Source organism: Megalobrama amblycephala, linkage group LG2, assembly GCF_018812025.1.
Source record: "Megalobrama amblycephala isolate DHTTF-2021 linkage group LG2, ASM1881202v1, whole genome shotgun sequence".
NCBI lineage: Eukaryota > Metazoa > Chordata > Actinopteri > Cypriniformes > Xenocyprididae > Megalobrama > Megalobrama amblycephala.
In genome coordinates, this window is record NC_063045.1 from 58,033,676 (window position 1) to 58,050,322 (window position 16,647).

At 35.5% G+C, this 16,647-nt stretch overlaps 1 protein-coding gene across 1 annotated transcript; it reads right to left on the reverse strand.

Annotated features, from left to right (window-relative positions):
- Positions 1 to 9,816: 9,816 nt before the first annotated feature.
- Positions 9,817 to 12,219, reverse strand: LOC125262433 (mast cell protease 4-like). The gene is made up of 5 exons (XM_048181198.1): positions 12,100 to 12,219; positions 10,942 to 11,092; positions 10,666 to 10,816; positions 10,149 to 10,391; positions 9,817 to 10,064 (listed from the first exon to the last, which is right to left on the reverse strand). The coding sequence occupies exons 1-5, from the start codon at positions 12,158 to 12,160 to the stop codon at positions 9,909 to 9,911; spliced, it is 762 nt and encodes a 253-aa protein (XP_048037155.1). The 5' UTR covers positions 12,161 to 12,219; the 3' UTR covers positions 9,817 to 9,908.
- Between the last annotated feature and the right edge of the window lie 4,428 nt (positions 12,220 to 16,647).

Consider the following 16,647-nt stretch of genomic DNA (forward strand, 5'->3'; position numbering starts at 1 on the left):
AAAGCAGCCAGATGAAATAAAATACAAAACATATAAACTATACCATATTCACACAGGAAAATCAAAACAAAACACATGAACTTTGAACACTGGGAAAAACAGTGGTCTAATACACAATCAGCTCCCACACAATTACATGTTCAATACACCTACATTCATACACCATTAAAATATACAAATCACATTTAGACAATACATTACATACAATTAGTTAGCCTTATACATTAAAAATAAATAAATAAATAAATAAAAACATCTACCTTAATTTACGGTCAGGAGCCGCTACTGGTTAGAATGTTGGAAAAATACAGTACAACTTACCAAAATGTCAGTCTCATGTAATTGATCAATCATGTCAACATTACATTTGGAAAGCCATTTAATGACCATAGCATGTTAACTAGAAAAATTAACTAGCCTATTGGCTAAATATGCACTAGCCTATATTATTTATATTTTTACTCGTATCATTAAAAATATTATAAAGTTATTGTATAAAACCCGTATTATATTCATAAATATATATAGCCTATAGGTCTACCAGCTAACATGGCTCCCTGTATGTTTACAGCATTATTTGAAAGATTTTTCCCTTGAGAAAAATGAACATATAGCTACTGTACCTGATGATAATCCAAATTAATCAATATTAAACAAGATCAATCAAATAGCAAGCTCATGAATTGAAATCGTGAAATGTGTGTCAAACACTTAATAAAAGCAGTAGCCTACCAGTCATTGTTTGTAGGTCCACTGAGGTAAGACATTTCAGGGCGAATTACATCTGTAGCTTTTAAAAGTTATGGAAACTTAGTAATGTTATAACATTTAATAGTTAAATTGCGGTCACATTTACCTTTGTTAGGCAATTTTTCATGGGCGGAATCCAGAGGGCGAAAGATTTCCCAAAGTTGATTTCAGCGGTTGGACCGTACCTCAACAGGCGCGTCATTTGAATTCAGTACAACAAATTAGTTATGGTGAAATAAATCTTATATTTGATCAACCTCTCTTCGCTTTCTTTATTACTTTTAATGTGTAAGGCAAAATTCTTTCAAATTATGTTCATGTCAAAAACATTTCAGTGACAATTAATGCTGTGTACAAGATTGCACTTACAGTAGTAATGCGGTAAAAATCGTTAGGGGGCGTGCAATATCAAATAAATATAGGTCTACGTATTGAATAAAACGTTGTCAACCTTTTTGATTTTCAGTTTGATTTTTGATCTAAATTGATTTTTTTAAGCAAATTGGGTAAAAATAAGAGTGATCTCAAAGCATTTTGATAGTGACACACTTCCTGCTGGTTGGTGGCGCTATAACTTTGACTCACAGATAGTCCCAATCCATGTGATCGGCCAATCCTACAACAGATTTCACACAGGTGAAGTTTCATAAAAATCGGAATCACATGTATGCAGTACAAGTTATAACGACACTTCCTGTTTTCCTTTTCGGAGCGCCATAAATTCGTTGCCTCAGCCATTGGCAAACTGTTCGAGACGTGATCAAAAATCCGCTCAGAATTTAGCATACACTGAGTGTCATTATGACTTCCGAATGTTCCTGACCGAGTTTGGTGGTGATCGGATTAAGTGCATAGGAGGAGTATATCAAATTCCAGAGCATGCATTTTTTCAAACAACCCATAATAGCTGACTTCCTGTTGAGCTGACGTATAAAGAGCATGAACCAGTTGTTCGGCCCAATGAGGTCTATATGTGTACCGATGTTTCATACTAATACGTGCAAGCGTGTTTGATATACGGACCAAGTCATTTCTGGACCCATTCAAGGGGGTGTTGTAGAGCCAGCATCTGTGGCGTCCTAAAATGTCTTAATTTGTGTTCTGACGATTAAGGCCCCAAAATGCTTACGGATGGTTGAAAAATATAATAGTCCTTAGAAAAACAATAGGGCTTCTGCCATTTCAGGGCTTTGGCACTAATTAAAGCTGCAAGCAGCATTGAAAGGGCCTTCTCACCCCGGCCTACCACTACCCCCTGGTCTTAGGAACACAGTGAACAGTGGGCGAGACATACAATTGAGTGTGTAAATATAAGAGAAATATGAAATAAAAAGTCATTTTGATGTGCCACGTTTCCTACTGCCAGCAGGTGGTGCTTTGACTAACTGAATATTCGCATGTAGATGTGTTCAGGCCAGAACTCTTATCACACAAGTTTGGGGCAGATCAGACATTGTATGCCTGAGTTACAGCAACTTCCTTTTTCGTGGCAAATTTTTTTGCAATTTATCAAGGCCATAAGATTAGACTACCAAATATGATGTTGTTCTGGTTAAATCTCAGAGTTAATCACAGTGTAAAACATGACATTTCCTGTTGCCCGCAGGTAGCGCTTTGACTTTAACTGAATATTGTCATGTAGACGTCTTCAGGCCAGGACTCTAATAAAACATGTGAAGTTTGGGGCAGATCGGACATTGTATGCCCAAGTTACAACAGTTTCCTGTTTCATGTTGAAACATCAAATTTTATCAGGCCGCCACGGTTGCGCCTTTCAGCAAAAACTCAAGATCTTCGCAATTTAACTTTGCAAAGGTCTTTAGATGAGACTGACCAAATATGATGTTGATCTGATTAAAGCTCTAGAAGGAGTTTGTTAAAATACAGCATCTGGAAATGGCAAAAACTGCAAAAGTTTAGAATATCTCATTTTCTGTTGGGTTTTCAGATTTTGGGATAGAAAAACATGTACACACACACACATTGGTTTTCCATGTTTTATGGGGACTTTCTATAGAGATAATGATTTTTACAAACTGTATATTCTGTCTCCTAACCCTACACCTACCCGTAACAAGTCAAGTCACCTTTATTTATATAGCGGTTTTACAATGCAGATTGTTTCAAAGCAGCTTTACAGTGATAACAGGAAAATAATGGGCTGTTTTTGGGCTGTACAGCAGCTCTAGAAGATGTGAGAATGGTGGCATTGTCCAGCTTAAGAAAGTTCAGTGTTGATTTATTTCCACTGTTCAATCATTAGTTATTCATTTAATTCATTTATCTATAACAGCTCTGGAGAAAACAGTGATGTCATCGTCCAGCTCAGTTCAGTTTGCATACAATGGTTTCAACAGACCTTTATCACACTTCCTACAGTATATCTGGTAAGTGAAGCAGTGTATCATTACTTCCCGTCCCATCGCAACGCAATCAAAACTAATGGCTGAATCCTCTTGTCAGTGTTACTGCAGCGTGTCCAGGCTGCTAATTCTAAATGACGAAACCCTTACCTCAGTTTTCATGATTCCCCGACAATGAATTGAGGAAAGCATGGGTGAGACTGATACGGTAGGATGAAGGTTCTTCTAAAATGATACGCAGGAGTATGTTCATGTGTAGTATGCATTAGTCACTAGTTTAGAGGGCAGACACCGTATGGTGAAATAATCACGTATGTTTACGAGCCACTGCTTTCTCAGATTGGCTTATGTTGGATTAAAACTACAAATTCTGCTGAGTCTGGAAAATTCTGTACACCATAATCATCAGTGCAGTGGCAAGGAACCCAAACTCCATCAGGTGACAGAATGGGGGAAAAAAAACTTTGGGACAATCCAGGTCATAGGGCCAGTTCTTATCAACAAAAAAACCCCCAGTGCATGATTATGATTGGAGTCAAAACATTCAAAATATTTAATCCAGTTCCATCTGGTTGAAGATCGGATTCATCTTGCTGGTATGAAGACAGGTTTGTTGAGGATCTGTGCTACTGTCTGTTATATCAATGAGGCCTTCACAGGGATAGTCTAGTTGACACAATCTCTGCTGACACTTCAGGGATGTGTTGGGGTCATATTTAGGGTGCAGGTCCTCCATCTGATCTAGATACGGCCCGGATCCGGCTGACTACGGTAAACCTCGGGATAAACAGAGAGACATTAGTGTAGATGACATTCTTCTTATGATGTAACAAGTACAGCGGTGTTATAGGAAATGTTCCTGGTTCTGGCTGACCTAGTTTACGCAGCCTTACAATCATTTAACTGATTTGAATAATAGAAATTGATCATGTATTATGTGTATACCAGGTTAAAGAGATATGTTTTTAGTCTAGATTTAAACTGACAGAGTGTGTCTGCTTCCCAAACATTGCTAGGAAGACTGTTCCAAAGTTTAGGTGCTAAACAGGAGAAGGATCTACTGCCTGCAGTTGATTTTGATATTCTAGGTATTATCTACTGGCCTGAATTCTGAATTCTTCGCAATAGACATAAAGGACTATAATGCAATAAGATCTCACTCAAGTCTGGGGAGCTAAACCATTTAATGCATTGTAAGAATTAGGGGTGTCCTCGACTACGGATTTACATAGTCGAATCCGATTCAAATCCGATTGCCTGTATTCGACTGATAGTCGAATCATATATATGTTGGGGGGGGGGGGGATGAAGTAGGACTAAGGCCTATAGCCTACCCGCGGGCGCGGCTTAAGACAACTTTTATTTTCTTTCACACACAGCACAGAGAAACGTCTTTCTAATAAACAGACCAAACTACATGTCAAGTGATAGACGAAACTGACAATGATTTTATCTTTTTTTAAACAAATGAAAGGCAGTCTGGATAAACATTCACAGCCACTATGTACAGAACACCACAGGGCCGCGGAAAGTAATTTTGAACAGGGGGTGCTGTGAATTTTTTTTTTTTTTTTTGACAAAAAACCTATGAGCCTATAGGCCTATTTAAAATACATTTTAAAAATAAATACATTGAGATTTACTACTTTATTGTCATATACACTTCAGTGCACAGCCAGCCAGGGTCTGAAACACACAGACATCAGTTCTCAGATATGCGCAATGCGCTATTAATCTGAAGCAGAAGCAGAATCAGAAATAATAGTTTAATAATCGAAAGAAAACGAAATAATTACTTTCATTACAATTTCAGATAGCCTATACATACATGCAACTTATTTAGATACAACAAATAATATTACAACAAAATATAATATTAATCAAACTTCACAATAACGCTAAAACAATGCAATCGATTTGGTCAGCTGGCTTGAGTCACTGCACGTTTATGTCACACGCAACTGTATTAACTCCAAAATCTTTTTACGCACACCACAAGGAAATAATCTCTGACTATTTAAGCAATTTGTTTATTGAACAGTTCTCCACATCCATTACGCAAAGAACACACGCACAGTATAAAGCTTTCTGTCTCCATCTCCAACCTTTTTACACAAACCACAAGGAAATAATCTCCGACGGTTGCGGGTGCTGGGGCTGGGCCTGCCGGTTCAACTGCAGGCAGAGGCAGGCGGACAGACTCCGTTGTCATGGTTGCGGTATTAGATTTCTTCGCTGGTGGTTTTCCAAAAAAATCCAAAATCCGTTTCTGTGACATATTTTCTCCTCGTTTTTGTCATTAAACTATGTAAATTTACTAGTCAGCTGCTGCCAAAGATGGATGTATTCTGCATGGAACGAGCGGGAAACCTCTTTACTCGGCGACCAAACCTGCCTGCCTGACATTGACAACGTAACTTCCGAACCTGTGTTGATTAGGCCTCAAAATATGAAATTAAAATCCAAAATATACGTAATAGCCTACGTGTGTCAAAATCATTTTCTAAAATATTCATAAGGAATTTATAAATTGTGCAAAATATTTTAATAGGCCTACATTTTTTTTTTTTTTTTTTTTTTAAATCTCCCTCTCGTCACTAGGGGGTGCTGCAGCACCCCCAGCACCCCCACTTCCCGCGGCCATGGAACACCACACAAAGATATAGAAGAAAACGAATAAAACCATTTTGCATCAATAAACCTTAATATATATATATATATATAAATAACTGCAGAAAAGCCACACTGCAGATATACATTTCATATGTCAGCAAATCAAATTACATCGGCTAAACTGTCTGTGCAAGCAAGCTTTAACTCTACAGCGCAACATTGATGCACCAAAAAATTAAATTAGGTCTACTTTAATAAAAAAATTCTATAAGCCACAAATAATTAAATCAGACAACCCAGAGTGATCAATAAATAAATTAAAATTAAAGAAATTATTAAAATAATGAAAGTATAGCCAGAATTGTCAACTTTGTCTTTTTAACTGCAGAGACAATAAACGCTGAACTGGAGAGGCAGTCTTTTTAGCTAAACATTCAAAAATCAAATTACATCCGACTAAATAGTTTGAAATCATTTGTAGCTACCCTACCTGATTGAGAGAGAAAAATCCAGTCTTTCACGCGATCTGCCTGTGTCCATTTGAGTCTTTTTAAATAACGCGCTATAGTCAGCTAACATCAGCTCGTTGGCCGGCATAAACGCGCCGCAGTGTTTGTCGTTGTTGAGTTCTAGGACATGAGTTGTTGGCACAACTTGCATCATACATCTTTTACCATTTCACAGTGCATCCAATTGTACACTTTATCCCAGACATTGTTAAAGATTTAATACCTGCCGCAAAGATGCTCCTCTGCCGGTCACGGATCATGGAAGTGAAACTTAAATCGGTCACAGGGGTGGTTGGATTTATTCACGCACATTAAAAATATGTATTAAAAGCTTCTTTCTTTTCACATTTTTATTTATGGTATTAACATAATAGGCTGTATATTAACCTACTGGGAAAGAACCAGTATGTCTATGAAAAATCAGATATTGAGCACCCCCATATCTCTTCTCATAACACTTCTGCAACGATTCGACTGTGAGATTGGTAGTCGAATCAGGCTCCTCCTATCGAAGATTCAAATCGTCGACTATTCAGGGTCACCCCTAGTAAGAATTTAGGAAGGTTTTAAAATGTATACATTGTTTAATAGGGAGCCAATGCAGTGTTGACAGAACCGAGCTAATATGGTCATTTTTCCTGGTTCTAAGAACTCTAGCTGCTGCGTTTTGGACCAGCTGGAGTTTGTTTATTAACAGTGCAGGGCAACCACCCAGTAGAGCATTACAATAATCTAGCCTTGAGGTCATGAACGCATGAACTAACTTTGTTATTGAGAGCATATGTCATAGTTTAGATACATTATTAAGATGGAGAATGCAGTTTAACAGATGCTAGAAATGGCTTTCAAATGAATAATTGGTATCAAAGAGCACACCCAGAAATCCTTCTGCATTTTTACATTTTCAGAAAACATCACTTGATTTATTAGTATGATTTGTAAGCTTCCTTTCCTTGTGGAGACCAAAAAATGTCCCCACAAGGACAAGTATTTCATACATTGCCATCTTTTCTTCCCATAATGTATCCATACCACAACTATATTAGTGTGGACATTGCATAGATGCCCATTGATTTTATATGACATTTTAATAAATTAATATATGATATTTTAATAGTATAACGATATTTCCTATGGCCTAACCCTACCCCTAAATCTATACCCATCACAGAAACGTGCAATACACTAGATTTAAATAAAAACATGTTTTGGCTGATTTATAAGCATTTTTAAATAGTGAGGACCAGTAAAACATCCTCTCTACTCAGTTGTCATTACTATGTCTTTTTCTGTGGCTATTGTCAGGTTTCAGAAACTATAGAGCATGTGATTAAGAGTTGCTGACAATATGATGATCAGAGGAAAAAGATGATGGAGAGTTAGGAAAAGTTGGTCTAACAGGGACAGAAGTGAAGGAAAGTGGTGAGAATGAACAAGGCAGAAGGAGTATTTGCAGTTTTTTTTTTTTTTTTTTTTACCAAGGACTGGGAGAATATGATGTAATGGACATAACAGGAAAATAAACCGTTGTGCAATGCTAATGGATGAAAGCTGCTGTTAAACCCTAAAGAAGAAGAAGAAGAACTGTATCTTGTCTAGCTTTGTCCCTGTAACTGCTTTTTGGTGAGTCCATGTCAAGTTAAGTCAATGTTTATTTTTATGTTCATAGTTTTATCATGTCAAGTCTGTGTTTCTTTTTGTATTTGGTTCACACTTTGGTTAAATAAACTGCACTTGGGTTCAGTACACTAACGTTACAAATGTTTTATTGCAGTTTGCCCTGCAAAACTGAGCTTAGTCATTTATCTGAGGTAGCTTGATGTCATTTATCAGACTTTCAGGGTGGATAGAACTTGGCATCCATGCGGTTAGAGCATCATGAGCTCCAACCACAACTGTCAGGTTCTCACCTCTGTCAAGATGAGGAAGAAAACATGCATTTTTGTGGTAAATAAGGACTGTTTAAAACTGAGTTTTGCATAACAACATGCATTGACAACCATATTGTATTAACCATATTGTATTACTTTGTTATGATGCTTACACTGTAAAGTTACAATTAGCAGTAACGCTTTAGATTACAGCCTGAAAAGTACTGCATAATTACAATGTATTTACAGCATAACCTCCGGTAATTATAGTGTATCCTATAAAGTAAGTATGTGTAAGTATAAGGGAACAATATGTAAAGTCTTGGGAATAAAGGGGTAAAAACCAGGAAGATAACAATTTACTTATACTGTAAGTATTTCAGAACTAAGGAGTAACTTATACTGTTAAGATAGACAACAATCTTACATTTGGGAGCAATATACTCTTGTTCCATGTAGTTAGTGTAAGTATGACATTGCTGGCTGTAAATTAAAGTGGTGCTTGTTACCCTCCTGTTCCATGTAGTTACAGGGTAAGTACAAGTTCTAAGTTACACTTGGAAACTTTTATTTGAAAAACAACTTATTTCAAAACAGATTTAATGTTACAACACTTCTTATTAATTTCGGTTGCTTTGCTTCCTCCTCCTCTTGTTCCTCTTCTTCTTTTTCTTTCTTTAAATTCTGTATGCATTAAAAGAAATACAGTACACCCAGAAATATCCTCACCATCTTTTACCCTCATGCCATCCGAGATGTGTACGGCTTTCCTTCTTCAGATGAACACAAACAAAGGTTTTTAGAAAAATAAATAATCTCTGGGAATGCTTTATAATGCAAGCTCATGTGCTCCTAAAATCTGAAGCATCAAACAGCACATACAGCAATAACTACAGTAATCCATATGATTCCAATGGATGAATCATTGTCTTCTGAAGTGAATCGATAAGGGTTTGTAAGAAAAATACCAAATATTTTAATTTTTTAAACTGTAGACTAATGCTTCCGACCAGCTGTCACCTGCGTGTACATGAGAGATTGAAAGTTCGCGCTTGACGTAACTTGTGTATCGTAAGTGCGCAGAGAAACTCACGCGAAAAGTAAGGCAAATGTTGGATGCCATCCGTTTTCATAGGATTCCTTCTTTAGATTCATCAGTGGAAAGATTGAAATAGAAGAAGAAGAACAAGAGGAGGAGGAAGCCAAGCAAGAGAAATGAATAAGAAGTGTTGTAAACCTGTTTTGAATGAAGTTGTTTTTTCATATAAAGGTTTTGGAGTCAGCGATATCAGATTGTGTGTGTTTTTATTGTACTTACTCTGTAACTCCATGAAACAAGAGTGTAACAAGCACCACCTAAATTACCAGAAAGACCGTACAATTTTGGTTGGACCTTATTGAGATTTTATCAAATATTTTGAGAACTTGAGGTGTATCCTTCTATATATTGTTTTGGTCACAGTTTAATTTTTTTCTTGTCATGTTATTTACTTATTTTTATTCTTGGGCTTTATTGTAAATAGTTATAAATTAAAAATGTTTAATAAGTAAAGAATCAGCACTTTAAGAGCACCACTTTAATTTACAACAGTTTTGGGTATTTCAGTTTTTTTCCCATTCAATGAGATATGAGTCTACAGGCATGACTGGATAGTGAGGGTGTTGTCTAAATTATATATGGTTGTGACAATGAGAACACTTTGACTATAATTGATGCTTGCCATGTGATACTTTTATTGAAAGAACGTTTATGGAAGAATTCAAGAATAACATTTCTTCCTTTTTTAGTTTCCATGAAGTCACTATACATTTCCAACTACTTTCTTGATCCACTGAATATATTTTGAAATCTTAGTATACACATTAGGACGCTCAAGTGTATTACGGTGATGACGTGAACCGAAGGATGTGATACCAACAGCAGTGTTTCCACAAACCAAAGGACCTCCTGAATCCCCCTGTTAAGAAACACAGATCAACACATCAGTAGTGAAACCAGTTCATACATTACCATAAAGTCTGTGAATCATCTTTTTGCGTACTTTGTAGGTTCCACCACGTCCATATACACAAATCATCTTTGAAACTGAGTATAATTCTCCCCATCTATTTCTACATTCGTTGTTATTTATTATGGACACTTTTGCCTCCATCAGAAGATCGCTCCTTGAGCCACCAGTCAGTCTTCCCCAGCCGGCAACACTACAGGCTGCTTTGACATCTTCTCCTTTCTTTGGTAATGGTATCACTCCAACCTTGTTGTTTAGTTTGACTTTTTTCTTTAGCTATAATTAAAAAAAAATACAACCATTTTTAATAAACAATCTTTTACATGACTCACATTTGTTGATTATACTGTTGTTTTTGAGGTTATTACAGAAACTGAAAAGGCCTCTTTATTTTATGCTGTGCACTTGGCCATTTAGACAGAAATTATTTAAATCCCTTCAGTAATCTTAAAAGCAAGAAATTGCAATAGAAATTCAAACATAGTGGTTTGTGCTACTGTTTCCTGACTGGATATTATTTTGAAAAACTAAATATATTACAGGTTGTTACCTTCAAAAGCATGATGTCAGCATCATGATGATGAGGTTTATTTGTAGGCCTATAGTTTGGATGAGGGATGTAGGACTTCACTGAGATGTGATCTGAACTCTTGCTGTCCCTTAAGTCATGAGCACCAACAACAACCATCAGATTATCATATCTGTTGAAAGAGCGTATTGGAAATGATCATTTATGTCATAACTGATATATAGGGTGCACTTCAGTTATTATAAGTCAAAAGTAATTTTAACTCAACATTGCAGTTCACTCTAAACAACCTCTTACCCCTTCCAGCAATGTGCGGCAGTCAGGACAAACTGATCAGAAATGAGGAATCCTCCACAGAAATGTTTCCCACTCTTCTGAAGTGAAACCATGTAAGGTCTGGAGAGGGGTCTGACTTCTTTTCCATTCATTATACGCATATTCACATGAGCTGAGAGAGAGACAGTGCTGTTAGCAGGGCTGGGTAGGTTACTTTTAAAATGTATTTCACTAGAGATTACAAAATGCATGCTTTAAAAAGTAATTTGTAACGTATTTTGTTAGATTACCCAAGTTTTGCAACTTAACCTAAATACTTTAGAATACATACTAATAAGTATGTAACAAAAAAACAAAGTAATTGTTTTTACTTTGTAAGAGTAAGAGATTTTATCTCCCAAATCTGACTTTTTTTCTCAGAATTGCGTGATATAAAGTTGCAATTGCAAGTTATATAGTCAGTGAGCAATAATCTCACAATTTTCCAGAAAAAAAGTTAGAATTATGAGATAAAAAGGTCGCAATTAACTTTTTTTTTTACAGTTACAAGGGACTCACAAACAACTATTGCAAAACATGAAAATAGTTGACAAACAGCTAAGATTCAAGGGTATGTACTTTTTTTGAATGGGGCAATTTTTTATAAATTCAGTCATTTCGTCTTATGTAAACATCTGATGAAATAGCTTATTCAGTACTAAATAAAAAAAAAACATGCAAAAAATAAAATAAATAAATAAAAATATCATGCATCTTATTTTGTTTAAACTATTAAATATTGCATATTCTGTAAGGGGTATGAAACTTATGAGCAGAACTGTAGCATAGGATGCTTTTGCAGTGTCAGAGCCAGAGAATCACCAATTCCTGTTAACATTAATTGCCCGTCACAGTTTACATTAATGTTTAAATTAAATGAATGATATTAAAATTCAAATTAATCACTTTGCTAATCTAAAATACTTTTCAGATCTAACTGTAATTTGATTACCACCCATTTAAAATGTAACTGTAATGAAATACAGTTGTATTTCATAGTAATTTTTTATTTTAAATATGTAACTAAGTTACATGTATTTCGTTACTCCCCAACCCTGGCTGTTAGTCAACTTATTCAGCACATACCAATTAAACACTTGTAAAAGTCATCGTAATATGCTGTTAAATAATCAGTCTCACCAGTGAAGGTCAGGTGTGGCAGCAGAGAGGCCAACAGGAGCAGAGAGATGATGATGGTCATGATGAAGACGATCAGTGAGCTCTCACTGGCTAAACATGGTGTAATACTTTAAAGCTGGGTGGAGTTACTGAGCAGACTGTTAGTTATTATTTCTTAAAATTGTAGATCAACACGATAAGAAAGCATTGTTCTTGTTAAAATTTTGTCTTTTCATTGAAGCCACAGATGGTTTGGATGATAAGAATTAAGAATGTAAACATGCATTCTGAATGTTTTACAGTTCATAACCGTATATATCATTAACAGATATAATGTTAGTATACAAACTTATTTTGAACTACAAAATGTACTTTGCACCTTTTAAAAAAAACATAAAAGTGGTAAAATAGAAGGCAAAATGAAAATGTGAAGTTCATCAAAATTGGCTTTCATGAACCACAGCAAACACTTATGTACACAGTTATATACTCTAATCAGCCACAACATTAAGACAACCTGTCTAATATCGTGCAGGTCCCCCTCGTGACTTTACCAGCAGATCCTTTAACTCCAACAACACCTTGAACTCCATGTTCCTCAAACCATTCCTGAACAATTTTTTGCAGTATGGCATGGTGCAAAAAAGAGGCCACTGCAATCAGGGAACACTATTGCCATGAAGGGGTGTATGTGGTCTGTAACAATCTAATATTGCCCAGAACATAACACTGCCTCTGCCAGCCTTCTTCCCATAGTAAATCTGGCTGCCATTTCTTCCACACACGGGCCATCCACCTGATCAAAAAGAAAACATGAATCATTAGACAAGGTAACCTTCTTCCATTGCACCAGTCTGATGCTGGCATGCCCGTCGTAGGCACTTTTGAACCCATCGCAAATATTTTATTGCAAGTGAAATCTATCAAATGCAATTAACTAATATCTGATATTATTAAATATCAAGTGTCTGTAATATGTGTTCTTCTATGAATTTCTAGGGCTTGTTTGTTTTGTTTGTTTCATGTATTGCTCAGCTAAACAGGCCAATAAGAGACATCACACCACCATCTACTGTCTCATCTAGTACAACAACCCCCCTAAAGCAGCCAGATGAAATAAAAAACAAAACATATAAACTATACCATATTCACATAGGAAAATCAAAACAAAACACATACATGAACTTTGAACACTGGAAAAAACAGTGGTCTAATACACGATCAGCTCCCACACAATTACATGTTCAATACACCTACATTCATACACCATTGAAATATACAAATCACAATTATACCATACATTACAATTAGTTAGCCTAATACAATAAAAATAAATAAATAAATAAATAAATGAAAACACCTACCTAAACTTGAAATGGTCAGTCTCATGTAATTCATTAATCATGTTAACATTACATTTACCTCAGGAAAGCCATTTAATGACCTTAGCATGTTAGCTAGAAAAATTAACCATTGGCTAAATATGCACTATATTACACATTTATCATATTTTTACTCATATTATTAAAAATATTACAAAGTTATTAGTGTAAAAAAATACATTATATTCATTTGAGTTGTTCATTTTAACCTTTAATAATAGGTCTACCAGCTAACAGGGCTCCCTGTATGTTTGCAGCATTAGTTGAGAGATTTTTCCCTTGAGAAAAATTAACATATAGTTACTGTTCCTGATGATAATCTGAATTAATCAATATTAAACAAGATTGGAATCAAACAGCATTATCATTAAGCTTATGAATTGAAATCGTGAAACACTTAATAAAAACAGTAGCCTACCAGTCATTGTTTGTAGGCCCACTGAGGTAAGACACTTCACGGCGAATTACATCAGTAGCGTTTAAAAGTTATGGAAACTTAGTAATGTTACAACATTTAGGAGTGAAGGTGTGGCCACATTTATGTTTGTTAGGTGATTTTTTTGTGGGTGGAATTGACAGAATCCAGAGGGCGAAAGATTTCCCAAAGGTGATTTTGCAACGGTTGGACCGTACCTCAACAGGCGCATAATTTGAATTCAGTACAACAAATTAGTTATGGTGAAATACATCTTATATTTGATCAACCTCTCTTCGCTTTCTATTACTTTTATGTGTAAGGCAAAATGCTTTAAATTATGTTCGTATCAAAAACATTCCGGTGACAATTAATGCTATGTACAAGATTGCACGTAGTAATGCAGTAAAATGTTGTTAGGGGGCGTGCAATATCAAATAAATTTTTGATCAATTTGATTTTTTTTTTTTTTACCAACAAAAAGCATACAAATACTAAACTACATAAAATAAAATACTATAAACTCAACAGATTTTGATGTGTTAGAGTTTGCGGCATCCTAATGGCCGCAGATTCCAATATGTGTGCCAATTTTCAAGAGTTTTTTAACATGTTAAGGCCCCCAAAATGCCCTGGATGGTTGAAAAAAATAATAGTCCTTAGAAAAACAATAGGGCCTTCGCCATTTCAGGGCTTTGGCACTAATTAAAGCTGCAAGAAGCATTGAAAACATTGCTAGGAAGAAAGTTTAGGTGCTAAATAGGAGAAGGATCTACTGCCTGCAGTTGATTTTAGTATTCTAGGTATTATCAACTGGCCTGAATTCTGAGATCACAATAGACATGAAGGACTATAATGCAATAAGATCTCACTCAAGTACTGGGGAGCTTAACCATTTAGTGCATTGTAAGGAAGATTTTAAAATGTATACAATGTTTAATAGGGAGCCAATACAGTGTTGACAGAATCAAGCTAATATGGTCATTTTTCCTGGTTCTAGTAAGAACTCTAGCTGCTGCATTTTGGACCAGCTGGAGTTTGTTTATTAACAGTGCAGGGCAACCACCCAGTAGAGCATTAAAATAATATCGTCTTGAGGTCATGAATGCATGAACTAACTTTGTTATTGAGAGCATATGTCATAGTTTAGATACATTATAAAGATGGAAGAATGCAGTTTTACAGATGCTATAAATGCATTTTAAAACTGAGTTTTGCATTTTAGGCCTGATCTACAACAATATGCATTGACAACCATATTGTATTAAAGCAGAACTAAGTAACTTTTTACCTTCATAAATAGTTTTATAAGTCCTTACAATGGTTAATTGACTTGTAGTGGTGTGTTTGAGGTGTGCACTAACCCCCTCTGGCACATCTACGCCAGAATACAGCACTTGCAAGTTGAGCTGCGCCGATCACAACATCGACACAATCTCGCCTCATGTTCACGTTCACGCGAGAGTGACAAAATGCTTTACGGTAATTCAAAAACAATGAATATATTATGACTTTATAAGACAATTTCGAAAATTACCCACCTCCATCGAGATTTCTTGTACTGTATTTGCAAAACTACTGCGCTGGTGAGCCTTGTAGTCGTAGTCCAGAGCTGCGCTTGGAGTATTTACGACAGTGTGATTCACTGAAGGAACCTGTAGAGGGAGCTTCGCAAATCTTACTGAGTTCCGCTTTAACATACTTTGTTATGATGCTTACACTGTAAAGTTATAAACAATTAGCAGTAACGCTTTAGATTACAGCCCGGAAAGTACTGCATAATTACAATGTATTTACAGCGTAACTTCCGGTAATTATAGTGTAACTATAAAGTAAGTATGTGTAAGTATAAGGGAACAATATGTAAAGTCTTGGGAATAAAGGGGTAAAAACAAGGAAAATAACAAATTACTTATACTGTAAGTATTTTAGAACTAAGGGATACTTATACTGTTATGATAGACAACAATCTTACGTTTGGGAGCAACTTAGCGAGAATATACACTAGGCACCTTTTTGTAATAATAGTGTACAAATATATAAAAGCTTTTTTAAATTATGGGGTAGGCTACATATCAGTGCATTTACACAGTATTTTGTTTTTATTGCAAAGGGGCACTGATTAAGGCAATTAAAACTACAACTATAGCAATTTCTGGGGAAATATACTCTTGTTCCATATAATTACAGTGTAAGTATGACATTGCTGGCTGTACATTAAGGTGGTGCTTGTTACCCTCTTGTTCCATGTAGTTACAGGGTAAGTACAAGTTCTAAGTTACACTTGGAAACCTTTATTTGAAAAACAACTTATTTCAAAACAGATATAATGTTACAACACTTCTTATTCAATTCTGTTGCTTTGCTTCCTCCTCCTCTTGTTCCTCTTCTTCTTTTTCTTTCTTTGAATTCTGTAAACATTAAAAGTACAGTACACCCAGAAATATCCTCACCATTTACTCATTTTTTTACCCTTATGCCATCTGAGATGTGTACGACTTTCCTTCTTCAGATGAACACAAACAAAGGTTTTTAGAAATATAGGATTGTTCCTAAAATCTGAAGCATCAAACAGCACATACAGCAATAACTACAGTAATCCATATGACTCCAATGGATGAATCAATGTCTTCTGAAGTGAATTGATAAGGGTTTGTAAGAAAAATACCATATATTTTATCTATATTGTTTTGGTCACAGTTTTATTTTATTTTTCTTGTCATGTTATTTACTTATTTTATTTACTTATTTTTATAATTGGGCTTTATTGTA